The sequence below is a fragment of the Catharus ustulatus genome, chromosome 3 (genome assembly GCF_009819885.2).
Source record: "Catharus ustulatus isolate bCatUst1 chromosome 3, bCatUst1.pri.v2, whole genome shotgun sequence".
NCBI classification, from domain to species: Eukaryota; Metazoa; Chordata; class Aves; order Passeriformes; family Turdidae; genus Catharus; species Catharus ustulatus.
In genome coordinates, this window is record NC_046223.1 from 73,140,617 (window position 1) to 73,164,429 (window position 23,813).

General features: G+C 41.1%; 1 protein-coding gene across 1 annotated transcript; it reads right to left on the reverse strand.

Annotated features, from left to right (window-relative positions):
• Positions 1-9,482: 9,482 nt before the first annotated feature.
• On the reverse strand, positions 9,483-23,774 carry QRSL1 (glutaminyl-tRNA amidotransferase subunit QRSL1). The gene is made up of 11 exons (XM_033055396.1): positions 23,651-23,774; positions 23,276-23,435; positions 22,004-22,102; positions 20,936-21,032; positions 19,085-19,261; positions 15,960-16,135; positions 15,731-15,843; positions 14,021-14,213; positions 13,551-13,668; positions 10,392-10,597; positions 9,483-9,940 (listed from the first exon to the last, which is right to left on the reverse strand). The coding sequence occupies exons 1-11, from the start codon at positions 23,672-23,674 to the stop codon at positions 9,729-9,731; spliced, it is 1,575 nt and encodes a 524-aa protein (XP_032911287.1). The 5' UTR covers positions 23,675-23,774; the 3' UTR covers positions 9,483-9,728.
• Positions 23,775-23,813: the final 39 nt, after the last annotated feature.

A 23,813-nucleotide genomic window follows, 5' to 3' on the forward strand; every position in this document is an offset into this window, starting at 1 on the left:
ATATTTATAGATACAAAACAGAGACATCATAGCTATTTCATATGACTGTATATCTCCCCCTCTGGTAATAAATGGGAGTGTGCTGAATTGTAGCTAAACATTTGGAAATGTCTAACTTCCCTCCAGGAAATGTAGTGCGCTGAGAGGCTGTTGGGGTGAGTTGTTGTGGCCACCAGGGAAGCCCTGAGGAAGGAGGGGAGGAAGCTTCATCTCAGAGCCTTAGGATTTCGGTGGGCACTCCCAACCATAAGAATGTTGGATCTTAGTCACAGGAAGAATAGCAGAAACCATGGTGGGGGGACTGGACTGATAACAGTTTGAAAACAATATAATGACTGTCAACAGATTGATGGAAAGCATTTTCCTATCAAAGTTGAGAGGTTTTTAATGTTGTTATAAGAGGTGGCTGATATATAATGTTGCCACTGTATATTTAGAGTTGTAGAGTGATTTTTTTTCTTGGATGGTATTTGATACGAGTAGAAATTGGGAGTGATACAAAAGCGATATAGCACACTAACATAAGTAAAGCAGGATAGTAATAAAATTATTTACTTCAAGTGCAGTCTCTGAGTACTGGCCTTTTCTTTGTAAGGTTTCATCAAACTCCTGAAAGACAGCCTCCACTCTGAGGCTAAGTCATTTTTGAAAAGGGTCAGTTTGAAAATTATGTTTTCAGTGTCCCAGTGCAGCTGGTCTTCCTCTGTTAAGCAGAGAAAACCAGACCTTCCCAGCTATCAGTAAAAACTAATATATTGAAAATTGAAAAATATGTTTAAAAAGTGGCATATGGGTAGAGACTTAACAATGTTAGCCTTATAGAAACAGTTAGATATCTCCAAGGGCTATTCACAAATAATGAAGCTAGTTTTCAGGTTTCATCTTTGGAGAGTTCATAGTTTTTCAGAACTGTTTCTTGCCATTGCTCTTTAGTGGTAATTATAGGAAAAGGTTAGTGCTTGCAGCAGGTCCCAGGAAAAAAAGACTTAAAAATTGAATAGATCAGTAGAATAATTGGTATTTGGTCTTCTTGTCCCCCACCCATACATTGTGCTGATACTTAAGGCAATGACAGCAGTTTCTGGCTGTGAGAACTGGAGCTTGAGATAAACCAAATTTTCATGTATTTAATAAGATTGAAGAATGCTCTAAAATGGCTTTAAGGTGTTAATAGCACACTCACTCTGGTAATACTAGACTGTATGGAGATATGATGTTTATTTAGTGAGTTTGCTCACGAGAACCAGTGGTTTAGGAAATGTCTGTGCTTTCAGAGTAAAGAATACCAGGAGAAGGAAATTTAGGACAAATCTATAGGGAAGAGTACCATTACTAAATTCACTGATGTCTTTCTTGATAACAGCATGACCAGTCCATTTACAGCAAGCAGAATGAGTTCTGAAAGGTTTTCTGCACCATCTCAGCTCTGTCAATGAATTCCATATTTGTTGGCCAAATTCATTGGGAAGTCTTGGATTTGAATGAAACAAATGAAGTGGCAATGAAGAGCAGGAGTCAGAAATGCTCTACATGTGAAGTGCTAAGGTTGCACAGAGAAAAGCAATAGTTACCTAAAGTTCCTCTGTGCCATAACTTGTCTTAGGGTCTCACTTTTAAAGAAGAAAGGGAAATAATTATCTTCTTTATTTTCAGTTATGTTGCTAGTTCAGTGCAGGTTCTTCTGAAGTCTGTTTTTCACCAGGTTCAAAGTATATTAGATCTTGTCCTAATTCTTCAGTGCTCCAATTCACTCTTCCTGAGCAATGGAACTGGAGCAACACGCCTCCCGTTCATCAGTTTGTAAATGTAACTGTGCTTGAAGAGACAATGCGTTAGAACATTTTGCTGACTTGCTTGCGAAAACTGTTTCCTCCTTTGCTATTCCATTTGTCTCCCCTCATCTTTTAAGGCATGCTACAAATTCCTCACCACCATTCTTCCCTCCTATAGCATGTACTTGAAAAGGCAAATTTGATTTTAGAGAAAAACATGCTGTGTGGGAGAAATACGCTTGGAGCTGCAGTGTATCAGTATATATTCTGGGGACAAAACAAAGAATATGTTTCATTTAAGAGTAGTGTGTTTCACCAAGTTCCTCCTCCAAGAGAGATACTGGGGGGTGTAATCTCCTCTCCATTTGGCTAAAGATCAGGACAGCCTCTTTTCTTATCCTGTGAGGGAGTCTCCCTTGCCAGGATGTGCTGTGGTCCCGCCGGGCTGCCCTCAGGTAAGGTGGTCTCGTGGCAAAGATGTGCAGCACTGTTGGCTACAACAGAGAGAGAATGTTTTTTTGGCTTTTTAAGGGATTCTGTCCCTAATCAAAAGGCGTGAGCAGAGCTGGGTTTTTGTTCCACCCTGATAATGTTTAGGCATATTCTCCATGGCAGGCCTCAGGGTGTGCTATCTCTCCGATTGCACAGTCAGTGTTCACACAGCCCTTGAGGCTTTTCTAAGTTCCTCACACTCTCCATGTGTGTGCTGCTGTGGTGCTCGGAGAACCTTGTGATTGATTTAAGATTCAGGAGTGGTATGGGAAATGAAACACAAATTTCTCCCTGAGTCCTTGAAAGCAAACATTACTGGGGAGGCATCAGGTCTGCCCTCAAATATCCCCAAAGACAACCTTTGCCCTGGTACTGGGCAGAGACAGCTTTTCTTCCTAAATATGTCCTTTGACTTGTGTAACCGAGCAGGTGGAGTCCAGCACCTTCCCACCTCCACTTGTCTGCAAGCAGACAGGCTGGTGTCCGTGGGAGCTGGCAGATTGGCTCAGAGATGATGCTTCTTTCTGAAGGGTCTTTTGAGGTATTTTGTGCTCTCTCTGAGCCAGGCTGTATTGGCAAAGTCCACATCATCAGCATGGTTGTGAAGCACAGGGGACAGACACAAATACAACTCTAAATGGAATACCTGGAATGGAGTGTGGCCTACAACTCAGTTCAACAACATGGACATCCCTCTGCCTGTCACATTTCTGACTGGGGCTGCAGTTGAGGATTTTCTTGCTTGATTGTTTAAATACTGTGAAGTTAGATGTTTACTTTTATAAAAGAAATTACAGTAATTTCACGATTATAAGCTGCACCATTTTGACTAAAATTTTGGTATGAACCCGAAGTGTGGCTTATAATCAGGTGCGGCTTATATACGGACAAAGAACAAAAAGTTGCTGTTTTAGTTTGGAGGACAGGTGTCTGCTGAGCAAGGCAGGAACTTCTCTTTGAAATGGAGAATGTAACCCCCTCCCTCCAAATTATTATAATTTTGAAATCAAGGGGCTTTCAGGCAAAGATATGGGAATTAGGAATAGCAGTTCTTTACTAGGGAAATTAAAATAGAAATACAGTACTACAAAGAAACAAACTCCAAACCCTGACAAAGTCAGAGTACAACCTGACACCCCATCAGGCAGGGTGTTGGTAGCAGTCCCATTAAATGGTGGCTGCATCCTCCTGCAGTGACAGATGTGATTCAGTTGGAGCAGTGCTCCTGTAGAAGGTGCAGTTTCCCTCCGGAGGTCCAGTGGTGATGTGGAGAAATCCAGTTTTCCTCTGGAGTCCAGTGGAGAAAGGGGCTACCTTAGTGTCCCAAAACCTGTTTTTATCTTGGTAAGAAATGGTGGGCTCTTCCCCCTGGCTGGAGCAACTTCCAATAGGATGCAGTAATTTTATCAGTCCCACAGTGGGACTCAATGGGCCATTAGCAGAAAATGACTGGCTGGAGGAAGGGTGGGGTGTGAAAAGATAAAGAACAATGCCCCGCCTGGTTTCAATGGATGGCCCATTAGCAGAACATCTCTCACAGAGATCAGGATCACTGCCCCCACTCTCAACAGATGGTGATAGAATAGATACCTTTTATCACACTCTGTATTGTAACCCAAGACAGTTGACACACCCGGACATGTGGCTTATAATCAGGTACAGTTTATAATTGTGAAATTACTGTACACAGTACTACATGCTGCATGAAAAAAGCACAGCGCAAACTTCGTGACACATTTGTGCTTTCCGCCCAGCTTTTCTGCCAAGGTTATATGACTACAATATTCTTTTCAAGTAGTATCATCTTCCCTGTGTATGTGATGCCATTTTCCTTCATGGCTTAATCTGTCCACTCTTCTGGGAGTAAGTATTAATTTTCACCACTAAACAAAATTCTACACTTCGTGTATTAACAAGAAAGTAATGTGCTGGTCTCTCCTTCCAACCCCAGTTGCAGTGGCCATCTGGAGACCTCCCATTCAACTTTGGATGAACTTCAGCTGAAGTATGAGAGCCACTTTGGCTCCATACAAGCTGTTCCAAGCCTCATTGTTGCTGTTAGCAGTTTGTCTTAGTGACAAGGCTGCATTTTGCCTATTGCAGGTCCGGTTTTAGTGATTCAGCGTGTTTCCATTGTCCACAATTGAGAGTAGATCATTCAGGCTCTTATGTTTCCAGTGCTGTGGATACAATAGCTCATTATCTTGTGGAGGCTTTTTTGTTGGGGGTTTTATGAGGGTTTTGGATAGATGCATAATAGATGCAAGCTCTTTTCAGGGGCAAGTTCTTTTCTTGATACCCATGCACAGTGTTTATTGCAGTGGGACTCTGTGTGATTTTAGCCTTCAAAGCAAGCCAGTCATGGAACAGACTGAGGGCTGTAACCCCAGGTTTTTGTTAAGAAAGGCTGCAGCTCCTCAGCCTATATGTAGTTTTGTCAGTAGGTGATTGCATCTATACAATTCATCAGGACACAGGTGAGACTCACAGAGGCCACACAGGAGAAGCTGGATTTCATTGTCCTCTAAGTCCATTGGCAGCAGTGGCTTGGAAAATAATTGCAATGAGAGTGAAGTTATTTGAAGGACACATTCTTTGTTTCTGATGACTTGAAGCTGGGAATTACTGTCAAAACAGTAGAGATTTGGACTCTTACAGGAAAAACTGGTAAACTCCAATAATCAGAATAGCAGTAGTGAGAAGGAGTGCAAGGTCATGAACCTAGAGGCTTAATAATGAGCTCCCAGCTCAGACGGGAAATGGTTATCCACTGAAAGCAACGGAGGCAGAGCAAGCCCTGAGTGCATTGGTTAATCATAAATTGGCTCTGAGCTACAGTATGGTGTAATGTGGCTGAGTACAGGACGAGTGTGATTCCGGAGTGCTCTGGAGAAGAATTTTTCAGGAGTGGCAGGAAAATATTAATGCTGTTGTGCTCATAAACCTGCACCTGGAATTGCTTTTAGAATACTTGTCACCTATGTGGGAAGACATGGATTCAGCTGGAGCAGGTGCAGTGAATGGCTATGGGGATTAGCACAGAGCACTCTAATCTACAGGAGTAAACTCTTCTACCAGAATAAAGGCTTAGAAAGTGCTCTGTAAATACAAGAATGAATTAAATACATCAAGTGAGAAGGCGTATTTAAAAAAAAAAACAAACAATATTGCCTTGAGTAAATAGGTGTGTGTGACTTGGCTGTGATTTAAGTTTCTAAACAAAGGGTTCTTGAAAAATTAATAGGCAAAAGAAACCAAAAATACGTGTTAGATTTTAATAATGGAGATGACTGTATGAAATTGTTATCTGCGTAGAGAAATCAAGCCCACATGATCCCTTTTGCAGTGTGTTCCTGGGCTTCCTGAAGTACATTGTCAATAACATGTTTTGATCTTTGTATTTCGTGTGTCTGTGTCAGGCATTATATGTGCCTGAGTAGCACTTACCTTGGAACTAAAAGCTGGTGAATGCAAGTCTTAAGCACTCTGGTTTTGGACTAAATCAAGCTGCCTCTCTGTTCAGCTAGGTACAGTTTATAAAAGGTACCCATCTTTGAAGATTTCAACTTAGAAACATGAGGTCAGGGCCCCTCCTTCACCAGAATACTTCTCATGAGCTTTGTGGCTCCTTTCCAACTCAGAATCTTCTGAGAATATGTGTGTTTCCTCATCCCTGTGTCCTTTATCTCTTCAATCTTCCTCTCCCAAGTCTGGCTACTTGAATGAGTTATCAGCTTTTATGACAATCTCTTTTGTGGGCTTTCTACCTCCTGATGTTTCTCAGCTTGCCTAGGTAATATTTCTGTCTTTCTCAGTGTCTCTTCCCGAGCTTAAACGTCCCCTCCTGGGTGGCACAATGAAATGCCTACTTCTTTTCCTCCATACACTGCAGTGCAGGAGCCTATCTCCCCTTTGGGAGTGGTGCTAGCCATGTGTCACTATCAGTGCAGCAAGGCAGGACACACAAATCCTTTCACCACTGCCTGTCACACACAGTGACATACAAGAACAGTTTCTTCAACTGAAAAAGATTGTATTTCCAGCTCTTTGAAGTCCATTTCATCACATATTGTGCTGCAGACTTGGCTTGGGACTCTCTACAGCACTTTCACCCGTACTGTGTGGGTATCGGACCATAGCCTGGGCTGTGAAATGGCACAGGACATGGCAAAGTGCCCTGGCTGCATTCCTGCTGCTTTCCCTGAGTGCCCTGCACCCCTGAGATAAAGACACCTTTTACTGCTGTTCAACAGCAGCTATATGAGGATGCTTGTGCTGGGTGGGGAAAAAAACCTTTCTTCTGCTTACAAAGGAAGGTTAGCTTGGAATCGCTTAATTGCATCTGGACATTAGTCAATCAAAGGTGTGGTGAACTAATTAAGAAGATTGTGTTTTTCATTTGTTGCCTCTCTCAAACATTCCAGTAACTGGATACCTTCCTTTTTTATTTGAAAGACAGATGAAAAAAATAACAAACTTAGATAAACCTTTTTTGCTCCTCTGGCTTTTTTGCTTATTTCTGTGCTCTCTCTGGTGGAATTGTGGGCATCAATTTAACATGAAGCAGGACTGCCATGAAACTCCAGTTGAGATTTTTAGGCATGCTGTGCACACTTCTTTCTCCCTTTTCAGCTGCCCATCAGTCCAGTGGTAGGCAATGCTCTCAGTATTCTGCAGGGCAGAGCTGATGGGGGAGGCCTGTGGGATTCCCCAAGTAGGGTACAAAGCCCATTCCTTATTGCAGCTTTCCACAAATTAGTTCCTGGGTGAATCATAAAACTCATGGAGAAACGACTAACACTTTGGAAGTTATAATGAATTCATAGCTACTATTAAGTGCATGATACCTGAAAACTAGAAATGCAGGAACAGAGAAGGAACAGCACTGAGGTTAAATTTTGCTTTGAATTTCTCCTTTTTATGAGTGTTCTTAAAGAAGGTGAGGGAAAACCTTGTATGTGGAAACTGCATAAAGTGCAATACCAATATCAAATGGCAATTGTCTTAAGCAAAAGCTCTTGAAGATCTTCATCTCAAATAAAGCTTTTCCACTCTACAATGTCCTTACAGGTTCTCATTATCTGAAGAAAAACCAATTTGCACCAAAACCCAGATTGCTTGTTTGCTAAAGCTCTAGCTTTTGTTTCTTTCAGGAAACACTGGAATAATCTGGGCTCAATGTGTGCTAAGGTTACACCTACCTCCCACTGTGACCGTGCTGCAATGCCATGAAACTTCCAACTCTATTATTTCAGTGAATTGTTTTTCAAGACCGCTGTACAAAATGTTTGCATAGGCAAGGTTTTGGGTTTTTCCTTTTTTTTTCTTATTTTTTTTTACCTCCAGACCTTCCTGCTCCTTGGAATTCCTGTGCTTCTGTAACAAGGGGTTTTGAGAGTCTAATTATCTGGCATCACAATTTTTCTGTTCCTAACTCTGAAGCCGTGACTTGGCTCCAGAGCAGCTGCACAAAGCTCTGTTCACAACCACTGTACCTATAGGTAGGTGGTGGTGTTAAGCTCCTTTGGGAACTGCTGGGGTCTCCACAGTCAACTACCAGTTTTTCTAATATGAAGACAGCAGAAGTCTCTTAGCTATTCTCCTGCAGTGTAAGGAACTATTGCTTACATCCTCCAGCAGCTTGACCAAACTGATTCCTAGATTCTTGCCTCTGATTTGATGAAACTCCAACTTTAGAAAGGGGAGGGCAGAAAGAGCATATAGGCATATGATCCCCAAAAATGCAAACCAGCTAGGAGTGGGAGGAGGACAGAAACCTTGTTGGGGCTGCTGTGAATCTGATAGCTCAGAAATTTAAGTATCTACCCAGGAGTTTAAGTCCCTACAATTGTTAATTCAGCTGCTAACATACAGTTATAAATGCCAGGCAGAGTGGGTGTCTGGTTGGTTGGTTGGTTGTGTATTTCCCCATACAGTTGTTCTATGCTCAATAATCTGCCAGCAGCAGAAACTTTGAAGGACCTGCATCAGAACAGGTCATCACTGTGATCTTCTGAAATGCTCTTTAGAGGGTTCTGCAGACTGGAACTGGAGACCCACTACAAAAAAATGTAGTGCAGACACAGGGACCCTCCACCTACCCCTCCTCTAACTGCTTGAGAAACACGGAGTAGGAATCTACACCTTCACCCGGTTTTCCCATCAGATACCTCTTTACATCAGAGGAAATTTTAAGAGAAATGTTGCCAAGCATAAGCAGTGATCTTCCATTAGGTCAGAAGTCAGTCCAGAATTATTTTCCAAGGGATAGCACAATCCTGAGCTTGTTCTCTCCTGCAACACTCTAAGGTGCTTCACGTCTCTCCAGGAATGCTCTCCACAGCCACGATTTTATCTCAGACTCTGGGCCAAAGACACTAATCTTTACTTTCAGAAACAGCAAGTGGTAGGTCTGGGTTTGGGATGTGCACATCAAAGAGCAGCTATTGTAAGTATATATCCAGGTACAGCAACTTGGATAACCTCACTGAGAGCTCTGGTCAGCAAGCTGCTCTAAAACACACCTGCATGACTACAGCACACCTAAATTACTGAACAAGTAATATCACATCAGTGAAAATATTTTAATAGGATTCTCAATTCATCATCACCCACTAATAGAAAAAAGCAAGTTCCCTACAGACTGTTCTATGGAAGAAGATAGAGCGAGGCTGCAAATGGGCTATACCTTGATTTTTATTATTTAAAAGTATAATTTAGCTTTTTAAATGTGTGGTTTTTAGTTGCATAACATTTTAATTATGTGGGAAAGGTATTGAAGAAGCTTGCTTTGGCATATGTAAAATTCACCGATCCATCTACAATTTTTAGAAATAAAGTTTTTCTTTTTTATAGTGACTTTAATAAGTATTACATAACAGATGTGTAGATGGGGCATTAGGGATATGAGTGGTGAAGGTTGTAGAGGGGGGTTGGAATTGATGATCTTAAAAGTCTTCTGTAATCTAAAGCATTCTATAGTTCTATGTTATTCCCTTATTTCCTTTTGTATTTAACTCTTAGTGAACAGATCCTTGATACCTTTGTTCCAACAGAGCTTGTCTGGTTATTGTCATTACAAAAGTCTACACTCCAGAAGGAAACCAAGCCCTTTAACAGCCATGACATTTTCACACAAAAGTTCAGGTTAGTTCTTCAATTGCTCAGATACCTTACACACCCTCTGGGGATTAAAAAATCAACTTCACAGGCATAACATTCACAATTTCAAGTTGATGTTTTTAATATCAATAAGAAATGGCTCTCAATAACATGGTAATGTTTACTTAATGATTCACTTTGCCTTAATTACACTGTAACAAGCTGTCATGATTCCACTGTGCATTACTGTGTAACATCTTCTTAAAACAGATTATTACTTCTGCAAAAGACAATTAACTGCAGAAATTCATTTCTTGACCATTCCCACAGCTTTCTTGCTCTAGCTGACTAGCAAGTCCCAGGCTATGAAAAAGAAGCAGACTTCTGATGCTGAAAGACACCATTGTCATGCCTCTCTGCTTCTTCTAGCTGAATCACTGGGAATTGCACTTGTTTTTCAAACCATTTGGCTACAGTGAGAAGCTGCTTCTCCTGGAATGAACGTCCAATGAACTGAAGCCCAACTGGCAAGCCTCTCTCTGAAAGGGCTGTAGGAACATTTATGGCTGGCAGTCCTGAAAGAAAAAAAATACACATGCAAAGATGTACTAGTAAACCCTAATTTTTGCATCAGTTTTAAGAGAACCAGAAAAAAAATATGTAGACAAAAAACCCAGCTAAAATAATTTGATTCAATGAACTGAATGGTAGATGATCACAAGAAATTAATTAGAGAGATTTAAGAAGTCAGCATCCTCTGAAAAAGACAGTAAGCTTTCCTTAGAAAGAGATTTCTGTCTCTGGAACATCTTACCTGCAGCCCACACTCAGCTCCAAGGTGCCCTGCTTTAAAATCTAGTTTTACATTTCCAAGCATTTAATAAACTGTTCTTAGACCCAGTTACCACTGTAAGACTTACAACATGGGGGTGAAATATTTTGATTCTGAAGAGAAGGTTTAAAAGAGACTGGACATTTAAAATGACTTTGCAAAGGAAAACAAATTGAGTTCCTGTCCCTACTCACCAGCCATGTTTGCAGCCTGTGTCAGGATGTCATCTTGAGCGCTGCGGGTCCTGTTGTCTTCTTGGATGAATTCCGTGTATGGTACTGCATCACTCAGAGTGGTGGGAGTGAGTAAAATATCAACACCGCTCCCGAAAACCTTCCCAAAGTCATTGGCAATGAGACGTCTCACTTTCTGTGCCTTGACAAAGTACTTCTCATAGTTCCTAGAAAGGAAGAGGCACATAAACGCCTGACACTTTAATTCCCAAAGGAAAGAACTTTTTTTCTTAGTTACTGTGAAAAAGACAAGCCCAGTAATCCTTTTGGATAAAATCTGGACTCACACTGGAAGCTTAGTCACACGTGTTTATGCTCTCATAGCAGAGAAGGAAGCGATGAGGGCATAGAGCTGAAGAAAGGTGTAGGGAAAACAAAATCCTACTTTACAATAATAGAATAGGACACCCCAAGAACCCCACAATGCCTGAGAGCACAGCTCAGACTGGCTTGGTGCTGTGACCACTGCCCTGGGGAGTCTGTTTCAATGCTCAACCACCCTCTGGGTGAAAAGCTGGTGTCTCACCTAATTTCACTGTAGGGCAGCATGGCCAAGTCTAGAAAATACAGAACTACACAGGTCTGAAAAACAGAAATTAACCATTTAGGATTCAATCCAGCAAGATACTTGAAACACATGAAAAAGTCCCATCATCTGTGGAGAACTCCAAATGGATTTAAAGCTATGTATGTGGTTGTAGTATACATCTCTGTAGAATACTTAAAGACCTTATCTTTACCCTTGTTTTTTCCCCCCATGTAGACATGTAGTCTATAGATTTCTGTCTTTACACAACTCTGAAGCAGAAACACATTAGTCAGCTTTTTGTCTATTGTTCCTTTTAACTCCATATGCAGAACTGATAAATATGGAATCTTAAATTCAGAAAAAATCATTTTCAAAAGTAACTGTCATCTAAACCCTCGGCTATTTAGGAAAGAAAAAAAAAGGTAAAGTGAGAGAAAAATGGAGTGGTGTATTACCAACTACTACATGCCAGAGTGTTTACAGATAAAACAACTGCAACTGCCTAAACTCACTTTGTTAGAGTAATATAAAGATTTAAGATTCTGAAAAACAGCAATGAAAATTGTTATAATCAATAAACAGCAGATTCAAGTTAGTAAGTTATAAAATGGGAATTAGACCTTTTCCTACAATCACTTCAGAAATCAACCTAGCTGTTAACTTCAGAAAGTCCCTAAGTGCCGCATCTACGTGTCTTTTAAAAATCTCCAGGGATGAGGAGTTCAACACTTCCCCTGACAGCCTGTGTTCCAGTGCTTGATAACCCTTACAGTGAAGAAATTTTTCCTAATATGCAGTGTAAACCTCACAGTGTGAAACATAAGGCTGTTTCCTCTTTTCCTATCACTTGTTACCTGAGAGAAGACACTCTTTTCAGATAGTTGTAGTGAGAGTGACAAAGTCTATCCTGTTCTCCAGGCTAAACATTCCCATCTGTCTCAGCCACTCCTCATAGGACTTGTGCTCCAGACCCTTCACCAGCTCTGCTGCCCTTCTGGACTTGCTCCAGCCCCTCAATGTCCTTGTTGTGAGGGGCCCAAAACTGAACAAAGATTCGAGGTGTGGCCTCACCAGTGCTGAGTACTGGGGGACAATCCCTGCCCGGTCCTGCTGGCCACACTGTTGCTGATACAGCCAGGATGCCATTGGCCTTCTTGGCCACCAGTGCACAGCAGGCTCATGTTCAGCTGCTGTCACCCAGGTCCTTTTCCCCTGGGCAGCTTTCCAGCCACTCTGCCTCAGCCTGCGGTGCTGCGTGGGGTTGTTGTGACCCACGGGCAGGACCCGGCCCTGTAGAAGCTCATACAATTGGCCTCAGCCCTACCTGTCCAGATCCCTCAGCAGAGCCTTGCTGCCCTCCTAACAGATCAACACTACCACTCAAATTGGAGTTGTCTGCAAAAGTTGTCTGCCTCCCGCTTGCTGAGGGAAGACTTGATCCCCTTGTCCATGTCATCTCTAAAGATGTTAAACAGAACTTCCTGAACAATCACCTGGTCATTTTAAAACTTTGGAAAGCAAGATAAAAATCAGCTGTAAAAGGCAACATTTGCAGGAAACACAGCTGGGTTTTCTCTACTACTTACTTTAAGAATGCTTTCTGAACCCTGCAGTCTGTTCTTCAAGAACAGGAACACAACTCTTCCTGTTCCATCTTGGTGGAAACTAATTGTGTGTTCTGTCACAGAAGAGTTAACTACGTGAATTTTAAAGCAGCCTTAGGAAAGCTGATCTGGACAGCTGTAAGCAGAGAGAGCACACTTGGCAGGAATATCGGCATTCCATAAAAGCTGGTTGTTACAGACTGACTGACAACATTCCTGTCTCTGAGAGCAATTAGAAGTCACATCTGATGAATACTCTTGCTGACAGAGCTCTTTCAAAGCAAGTGTACTACAGAGACTGATTACATGCCTAATATTTTTGTTAGTATCTGAACAAATTCAGACAGAGAAAAACAGCACTTTTACTAACATAAATTAGGACTGCTGGATAAGGATTGAAAACTAAAAATGTAAAATTGATCCATGCGCCAGCTTCTCTACGTGAGCTGGATAAAACCATGACTTCTATAAGGACTTCAGTTCAGTACTTCTGCCAATGCCAAGCTCTTTCCCTGTACATTGAGGCAGAGAGCTGCAGTTAATTTAATTGCCGTGTCTCTGGCTTTCTGTAGAAGACCTCGCTACAATGTACCAGTAGTTTTTCTATGCAGTTTTAATGAGATTAACAGCTACAGAACTTCTAACACTAGGACAGTAATGACTTCAGTATGATTTCCATGTCATACCATAGGGTAGATTTCTGCCTAATTTAACTAATGCATGCCAATAATGCTCTGGTAGGGGAAAAAATATCACTAAGTTGTTTTACTTATTTAATTTAGGAGGCTCACTGGTAAGACTCAGGGAAAACATTTTTGTTCATTATTAACAGTCCACTAGGTATTACAGAGCTAAAGCAACAATAAAAATACAAACAGCTACTAGTATTAGGGCAATTTCTTTTTCATGTCATGATAAACAATTAATCACCATTTGCTCAAGAATTCATTAACGTGGAAAAGCTGAATTTCAAGATGTCCTGCTTACTGTTTCAACAAGAAGTAGTTTCCTGATAGAATCCTTCCTCTTACGACGTCATTGAAGCCTTCTCGCCGTGTTGCAGCATACATGCTTTCGGTGGAATCCTTCACGTCAGAACGATGTCCTGAAAAGACATTTTGGGTATCAATGCTTCCTGTAATCCTTACGATTTAATTGTATAGTAGTACAACAGGTCACTGCTGCAGTCTGACATGCTACTATTCTGGAAAACAACAAAACATTCCTGTTTTATTATGGAAATACTGAAGTAGATCTTGAGCCCAGACACTGATACGCCTGGTAGTGAAATATATTATGTATCTATTTACACATTTTTATCTGGACTTTTTTACTTTCTTAGAGAAATAACATCAAGCATCCAAGCATGAAAAGAAAATCTACGAAAACTAACACTTTTACATGGCATCCAGCAATGTTTCTACTGTCTGAGAAAAAGGTTTTTTCAGAGGCCTTACCATATTCCAGTCCATCAAACCTGGCCATATTTGATGCCACTTCTGCTGTGCACAGCACATGATAGCAGACAATTGAGTAACGAGTGTGTGGTAGGCTCACTTCAACCACTTTAGCACCTGCATTCTTAAACAGGTCAGCAGCCTTTGACCAGAGAGACAAAATTTCACTAGACAGCCCTGGTGCATGATATTCCTTAGAGAAAAAACAAGAAGAGGATTTATTTTACACACTGGTTTACTTCTAATAGCAACCAAAACACAAAAACTCCCAGCTAAAAATACACTGAAACCATTATGTCAACCATTACATGATTTAAAGTACTTATTAAAGCTTTTTGCATCTTCTAAATCCTATACAGTCAAGATGTATTAGATTAACAGGATTCAGTCTTCTTAGGAGTATTATGGTCATCTCAGTAGGATCAACATATGTGTCACAGATCATGGAATTTCAAAAGTTTCTTCTGAAGGAGTAATTGCCCAGTTATCCCCTTATTTATCTATCAAGACTGTACTGCACTGCTTTGCAGTCATTGGTAGAAATTTTTCAGGTCTAAATCCTAAAACTAGGGCTGCTGCAAGCAGGAAACAAAAAGAAATGGCCATAGCATTAGCAGTGGCAACTGGCACACCTTGGTGAAACAAATAAAACCACCCACCAAAGAAGAACTACAATCAAGGGATTGGGAGAAGACCTAGATTAGCTACATTACTATTTCACAACCAAATTATAGACCTTCTATTAAAATTCCTTATTTTTGAACATACTTGCTTTAGTTCTAACTCATAATATCAGTATTGTAATACTGTCTGATTTCTGAGTAGCTATGACCTATGTTTAATGTATGCATGTATCTGCTTAGAATAACCTGTAGCAGTAGGAAAAAAACATCCAAATGATAGGAAAAATTAATCAATATAATAATTTTAGATTTATCAAGATTTAAACAGTAAGCAGCTGATCAATCTTCTAGGCATGTAAATTTTCCATTTCACAGATGGTGAATAATTGGTCAGTAAACATCTCTGCTTACCAAATTAAAACTTGTGGTATGCCTGTTCCAGCTTAGGTTCCAATACTGAGAATCCAATTAATAAATGTTATTCACATTGTCTCTTTGAAGGCAGAGCCTTTATTAAATTAAAAATAGGCTGAAGTCCCAAATTTTGCTCCTAAATTTCAAGTACTCTTATAGTTACAAACATGATTGAATTGCATACATCAGATGCCAAATTACAGCTCTTTCAGTTCTTATTAGAACTCTGCAAATCACAGCTCCTTGTGCCATTCAATTGCCTTTAAAATTCTGCTCTATATTAACACAGTGCCATTTAGAAGAGTATCTCAAAGGTCTGCACAAACACATGGGAAGGCACCATGAGCAATTTGAGGTTACAGAGTGGACTAATGAAAGAGCAACAAAGAGAACTAAGAACTGAAGTGCTCCATTTCCCCTAAAGTTCCTGACAGTGCTTCCCACCATGACAACAACATGTTTTAGATGATGCATTAGTGTATGCTACTCCAAATTCCCTGGACAGGCAACAGAGCACACACATACGGTTCTTTTCCAGGAGCTGCTTTTACTGTCTTCACTGTTTCAAATCATGGGAGACTTGGAGGTGGTGAACAAGACACCAGTGTTTTTCTGTTATGTGTCTTTTATTTGTTCTTCCTGTCCATAACTGTTAACAGGATTTAAATGTTACCTTTGGAATTCCTATTGAAAGCTTGCTGACATCAGGCAAATCCGGTAGTTCAAATGGCTTAAAGTCATCCTGAATTGTGGTAGAGTCCTTAGGATCATGTCCAGCAAGTGAACCTGATATATGACACAACACGTGAAGACCAGGAAAACATACATTAATTACATTTTAATTCAGAATTCAGTTTGTATTGAGGAAATGCTGTAAACAAAGATGCATGACATAGTAATACCTAACAAGACTGCTGCGTCATCCACACATCTGGTTAGGATTCCTGGCACATCCATGGAGTTCACTAGAGGAATGAGACCATGGCGAGAGATCAGTCCATACGTTGGCTTTAAACCTACAACACCACAGTGAGCAGCAGGGTTTCGGGTAGATCCTCCTGTGTCTGACCCTAAGGCTCTATGGTTTCAAAAGGATCATCATTAGTAAGATAATTCAGAACATTTCCAAATCATAAGAATGTGTGGCTTTAAGATGCATGGATTTAAAACTCTGAATTCTTCCAGATCAGAAGCCGTAATCACACAGCCTAAATTCTGCTCTTTATAACTATTTTTCATTTGTTCTCTGCAGAGGCAGGCAGGTAGAATTCAGACCATCTGAAAATGGCCCCAAATATCTTCTTCTGCCTTCTCTGTTCCAATACTGTGGAGACCAACTGATATATCATGTGATTTAGGGAACAGTTTTCAACACTGATATCTTATTTATTGTGCAGCCAATGCACCATGAAGCAGCACTTTCCAGGATAAAAATGAAATGCAACACTTCTTGTCCCTAAGAAGAGGGAATATTTTGGAAAGATTTTCCCTGTTTCCAAATCCACAAAGATTGATCAGAACTCCCAGTTTACAGTAGCTTAGGTACAATTAAAACACAGCACATTATTATTATTATTATTATGTTGAATTCCGTTTTTTTTATTCACAGGTGACACCTTGTTCTTTCTAAATTGAAATTTTTATTTCAAAAATAGCATTGAAATAAAACATGCTGTTCTCTTGATTTTAATAAATTTAACTCAAGCAGCATTAAAAAGAGAAAGCAGTTTTCATTCAAATCTTTGCCAAAAGCAATTTAAACTTCAGGAACAGGTATAATTTTTATTGAAGTGAGTATATGACTTTTCCCATAGCCATTTGTTTCTGAGATGGCTGAACCAATTCAACTGACTTTCCTGCAGTGGAATTTTTTTCAAAGTCTCTGTGTTGATGCAAAACATCCTCAGATTTATAGCATTTTTGGACATCCAAATCTCAAATTGAAAATGTAAAGATTGGCAGCATTTCTGGTGCTTGAAAGGCACTAACAGGATGGATATACAATATGTTATATGCAATAAAGTAGCTGGACAAAAAATCTCCCTGATCTGACAGTGTGCTGAGCAGTGCAAAATGGGAGCCCAGCATGGAAAAGGTGCCAGACCCTCTCAGGATCAGCCCATTCTGGCTCAGGATGAGGACCAGCAGTCCTTGGGAATGGCTTCATGGAGTTCAATTTCAACAGTATTAAAATGTTGAGTGGGTTACATCCCAGTAAAGGGTAAGGAGATGAAGGGATATATAATTTTAAAAAGTAATTTAAAAAGTTGTAATCTACACTAGCAAGAATATTTTAACAACAAAATAGATGCTTGTCATGTAATCTACGGGTAAACAAGAATAAAGTAACTAAAGAACATCTTTAAACACCTTCCAATTAAGAGCACAATTGAAATAATCTTTTATAAAACATGCTCCAACATGTAGCTCTAAAAATTGCATAAAATGCAAGGTGTAAAGGTTTGTGATCAGTTTTAACAGTCAGATGGGGAAGATAGTATAGATAACTGATTTGCTAAATAGTGTGTTGCTATTCCATACAGTTAATAATGACTATTTTTAAAAAATCCAGCTTGTTTAAATTCCTTTAGGAAAAAAACTCCAAAAAACCATAAACACACACTTGCCTAAAAAAAACCCGCCAATAATAAAACTGTCTTCTAACTTAAAAACAGGGAAGTCTGTAAGTACCTACGTAGTAAGTACTCTGTACTCTTGTGTTAAAAGAGTATGGGATTTTAAAGGTTTTAGGTCCCAAATCTCATGTACTATTACATAACTATGCTGTAAAAACAACAGAATGAAGGAAAGATTATTCTACTGCCACAAATTAAGGGATCTCTCAATCTGCTGAATTACATTTTCAGTGTGTATTTGTGTAATGCAATTACAGTAATTTCACGATTATAAGCTGCACCATTTTGACTAAAATTTTGCTCCCACCCTGGAAATGTGGCTTACACTCAGGAGTGGCTAATATGTGAAAAATTTTCTGAAATTTCCAACCCTGGAAGTGCCAGCCAGGGTGCTGAGCCCAGCACCTGCCAGCAAAACGCAGGATTTTGCAATTGTTACAATTGGTTACTGTGTTGCACGGTGAGTGGGGCCAGCTCAGTGCCGACAGCGCGGCGGGGGGGAACGGAAGGCGGGGGGCTCCCTCCTTCAGGCAGCGCAGCCCGGGGGAGAGGTGGGGGGCTCCATGCTGCCATCCCCACGGCCCAGGGGGAGGGTGGAGGCTCTGTGCTGCCATCCCTGCGGCTCGGGGGGGAAGCAGGGGGTTCCCGCCCCCGCCTGCCGCAGGAGCGGGGGGCTCCATCCCCGCCTGCCACCACCGCCATGGGTGCCAGCAGGGTCCATCCCCGCCTGCCACCGCGGGGCAGCACCAGGCCGGGGCGAGCGAGCCCAGCAGCAGCGGCAGCTGGCCCCGCCGAGCTGGGCCACCCGGCCCCATCGGCAGCCCCAAGTGGGCCGAGCCTGCACAGCCCAAGCCGAGCCAGTAAACCCCGCCATGCCGCGGTTCTGTTACTATTTGGTAACTTTGTTGCACGCGGATCCTCGCTGCGAACGACAGAGCGGCTTATAATCAGGTGCGGCTTATTTATGGACAAAGAACGAAATGTTGCCGACACCCGGAGATGTGGCTTATACTCAGTGCGGCTTGTAATTGTGAAATTACTGTAATGAGGAAGAGGATGTGTCACAGACCCCATATGACTTTTTTAAGGGATTATGAGGGAATAAGAATGAAACTGTCACTCCTTTACTGCCATCATAATCTTATTTCATGCAGTGCAAAGTGGTCATAGCACTGAATAATACCTGAAATGAGTAAATCTAAATTTGTCTGAGTGGATTAATTCTGACTTCATGATGTACCACAAATAACCTAGGGATGCTGAAATAAATTTTTGCATGCCAGTGCCAATAACCCTCCTATTTCATACTAGCTTAGAAGGAAATTATAAAATTAAAACATTCCAACATATTTTGAGACGTTAAGGACACGACAATTTTAAAAGGCTCTTACGCAAAACATGTGAAAGATGACACAGCAGCCGCGCTGCCTCCAGAGCTCCCTCCTGTTATTACCCAGTTATACTCTTCATCTTCAGAATGGGATTTTGGGACAGACTTTTCCTTGTACTGTTTCGAATAACTCCAGGGATTTCTTACTGGTCCAAATACTCCATCTGTACTCCCAGATCTAAGATAGTCAGACAGGACAAATACAGACAGAAGTGACAAATGACACACTATATTCACCAATTTAATTTTTAAAATCCAATTCATCATCATCCTTGCAAATTCAAATTTCAAAATTCAAATTGGTGTACGTAAATCCTTATGCAGTCAACTTTTTCAACATTACATGCAACTGTAAAATTTATAGCTGTTCATCAGTTTCTGACACAGAACCTGAACTGGTACATTTTTCTATCTTCTGCTTATACCACTGAAACGAACAGAGTCACAAAGACATAAAACTGATTTAAGGTATGTAGAAGTATAGGAGCACATCTCTTTCAAAACCAAGGTATTCCATTTTTCCAGCCCTGCATTTGATGCAAGATCACAGTTGTGAGGAAGAACATGGTGCTAGAGGTGGAGAAAAAGCTCCACAATACCAGGAACATGCATTTCTCTGAAATGCCACTTATTATTCAACCTGTAGCCCTCTGCAGAGGCCACAGTTCACTGGTTCAGAATGCCAGACTGGCTTCTCAGAAACTGATTTCAGTCAGCTTCAGTCACCTAAGTGTGAGCTGCCAGGGTGTACTTTCCTCCTTCCTCAGGCCCTCTACCCCACACTCCCTATGATTGCAAGGTGCCAATGTTGGCAGCTAAATCATCAAAGACAGACCAGCAGTTGAAAACCAACCTTATTGAGACATCATTACTTTAGAGCTGATCTGCTCCCTGATCAAGAAATCATGCAAACACACAGACCAGAATGAGAAGCCAGTATTGCGATAAGCCTTCTAGGAAAATCCTGTGCTTTAATGAACTTAAACTAGTTATAATACTGCATTATCAGGTTTTCCCAAGCTTTTTACCTGCTCTTCCTCTGAGGAATAGCTTTTTTACACAAAAATTACTTTATTCAAAACCATATTGTTGAAGTATTTCCACCCCATTCATGTGAATTTCCAATCAATCTTGATTTAAGTATAATAAACCCAAAATACAGCATTTACTGTTTTTCACGGGTAACTAAAGTCCCAGAGATTCCATTCCAAACTTAGCAGTAATTCCCATCCCTAACAGCCCAATGCTGTTCTTTGCTACAGCTTGGCTGCCTTCACTGATTTGCAGAAGAATCAATTCATAGGAGCATTTTTCAGTGTGCTCCTGACAAAAAGTCACCAAAGTTAGCTTAGGTAACTTAAAAGCCTTGCTCTCGATTAGCCTGTGTGCAGCAAGTCAGGGAGTACCCATATAAATTACCCCAGTGGCCGACTGGCAGAGGTAGTGACTGCAATTGGGGGCATGATAACAATTACCTAAGGGCAAAAAGCTGTCAGTAAGGAGAGAGGAAAAGGCAGCAATTAACTGTGTTGTAACCAATTCCATTAACACACTACTGAATCTACAAGAAGGCCACTTGTCCTTGGCCCTCTGCAAAAGCTGGACTGCCTCCTGCCTCTCAAGCACAGCTACATTTGAACACTATATTCACAAAATTCAGCATCTGTATCGTTTACACAACACTGTAAATGCTCAGGGAGACGTTCATGCAGCTCTGTGTACCTTTCCAGTAAGTATTCATTGTTGTCTTGCCTCACAGAAAAAGGAGTTAAGGAACAGGTAGATTGGAACAGATGGTATGTATGCTATTTTATGTAAAATCAACACTTTAAAAATAATAAGCATCACTCACCCCATTGCAAATTCATCTAGGTTTGTTTTACCTAAAAGCACAGCTCCCTGATCCAGTAATTTCTGAACTACTGTAGCATTGTAAGGAGAAATATAACCTGAAAACAAACAGAACAATTAAGAGCAACTGGTGAGATACAAATTATTTTCACAAGTAGCTACTCTGAACATTTTGAAGTTGCCATTACCACTCAGACCTTACATAACTATGACAGTGACACGAGACCTCAAGTAGTTACCAATTCACTCCGTGAATGATGACAGGGGCTTCTCCACTCTCACCTCCTAATACTCATTACAATCAATCACAACAGGTCTGAGAACATGCTTTAAGGAAAAGTATCTCAGGTAATATAACAATTTTTACAACAGTAAAGTAATATTTTGTTTCTTCTGCAATTAAAAAAAGCACAATCAAATTAGAGGTCTGCTAATTTACTTCTGCTATCTTCCACAAGGATTAACATAGTTTTACTTTGTGCAGAATAAAACAGATATAAGAAATGCTCCCTACTTTTACTATAGAAACATTGTAATGCCTTGAAAATGCTCATGACTTGTTAATAGAAACATTGAGTTTAGGTAATTTTTTAAAAAATGCCTTAAAAGCATTATAGGATGTGATTTGTAAGTTGGGATTGTTCACATCCACTTTTCCTAGAGCCATATGAAAAAACTGTTTAAGACAACAATTATAAACAGAACAACAACAACAAAATAGGACTGTCTTTGGATTTCACTAGGCAAAACAGTACTGACTGCTCTCCTCTAGACCTAAAAGCAACGTGAAGGAAAACGTGAACTTAGGAACCATTTCATTGTGATATAGAGGTTTTTATTATAACTCCTGTTAAATGCAAACAAGCATAAATAAAGAGATAATGTGCTTAGAAGAAGAAAAGGATCCATCCATAATACCAGATGAACTTGGCTAGTGAAATTGGATAAATGTATTTCCTCAGATTATGCCAGCTAATTTTTTGAAAATACTTGGATTTCTGGAAGACACCAGTCCATAAACCCTTTAAAGAGCAAAAGATCTGATTTTACTTTAAAAGCTTTACTGTACCTTTTAGCATATTTGAGGCACATGTTGTCTCAATGCCAGCTGTATTAAAGTTGTCTTTTACAGCAATAGGAATTCCATCTAGAATGCCCAGTGGCTGACCTGCAATAGGAATGATTGTAAAACAATAGATATTAAAGCAAAATGTGCTATATATAATGTTCTCTTCAATTACTGTTTATTTTACATGTCCCTTTGAGTGGTTTTTGGAAGCAAGATTGCTTTCTACTTGGCATTTGATGGTTGTCTGTTCCATCTTGAAGGACCATCTTTCATTAAAACTCAAGTATTGAGCACTCTGCCCAAAACAGACCTGGCCTCACAGAGCAGAGCTCTGCGAATGTGTCTAAGCTCTCCAGACAGGCAGCTGCTTTCATCCAGCTATCCCAAAGGAGTGCATAACTCTTCCAGTGTGACAACACAGTGCTTATTTCAGCCATAGGTGCTGCTAAATCCACTTTATCACCAGGCTGGGAGCCATAAATACTGCCTACTTGACATACACAGTAGATATGAAAAATTATTGAAGTAGAGAAAATCTTCCCCAAGTAAACAATAATCCACCATAAAAAAGGCAAAATGAACAAACAGCACCACAAAAAAATGCCAACCTGAAAACTAAAAGGCCTACCTCAGGAAGCAAAACAACATGGCTGAGAATTTTATTAAGATGCCAGAGGACAACGTCATTCAGGAAGGAAAACATGTATTCTATTAGGTAAAAATTAGCCTTTCCTGCCTTTCTTGAAACAGAAAGGAAAATGAGGATGGCCAACTTCTAAGTGCTGCAGATAACAGGACTGAAAGCTGTTCTGTTCTCTAATTACTAACTGCAATTAATGAAGCTGCTTAATTTTAATTTACTTTCTTGATTAAAAGCTCAAGAGGTTATGCCAGCTGTTTGCCTATCCCAGTCTGGAGGCCTGTAAATGACTTGTCTATTCAAGTACCGTGCTGGCTGCACATTCCAAATGAACTGCCGAGAGAAAGAAGCAGCAGACATCAAGTAGCAGTGCTGTCCAAGAGGCAGAAAGCCTATTTAACCTGCACTGCCTCGTTTAGTCCACGTTTTCCCTCTGATTTTTGGACTAGATACTCTCCTGAGTGCCAAATGTACATCCACGAGCACCCACGGAAACCTCAAGCTGAGCCTCATCCCCCAGCAGCCAAACAAGCCAAGACAGCTCCTTTAAAAAGCAAAGGTGCTTCGTCTAACACAGCCAGCTCCTCCACAGCAGCTTTTTAGGGACTGACATTACTTACAAACCAACATACCTCTTTTACGTCTTTTCTCTGATTCTTCAGCCTGCTTCAAAGCGGTCTCTTCCGTTACGGTAATGTATGCATTCAGAAACTTGGTGCTTTTGATGAGGGCCAGGCATCGCTGGCAGAGCTCCGTGGGAGTGACTCGTCCTTCCTTCAACGCCGCCGACACCTGAGAGCGCAGCGCGTCTTTCAGGGCCGCCGGGTGACAGAGGCCGCGCCGGGGCGAAGGGGGAAGCGAGGGAAGGAGCCCAGGGAAGCGCTTTCCCGGGCCGTGCCGGGAAGAGAAGACGCGAGGGACCTCGGTCACCTTGCGAACCTGCCCCGCTCTTCGGCACCACCATCCCGCTCCTCAGCATCCCAGGCAGGCGGACAGACCCCACTCACCTGTCGGAGAGAGGAGCGCAGCATGGCTCTCCCCACCCGTCACCACCTCCAAGCAACTCCGACCCCTTGCCCGGCTCGGCGGCCGCGCGCCGCCATCTTGCCGCAACACCGCGCGGCACCATTGGCAGGGCGGCCAAGAAGGCGGGCGCCCATTGGCTGCGGG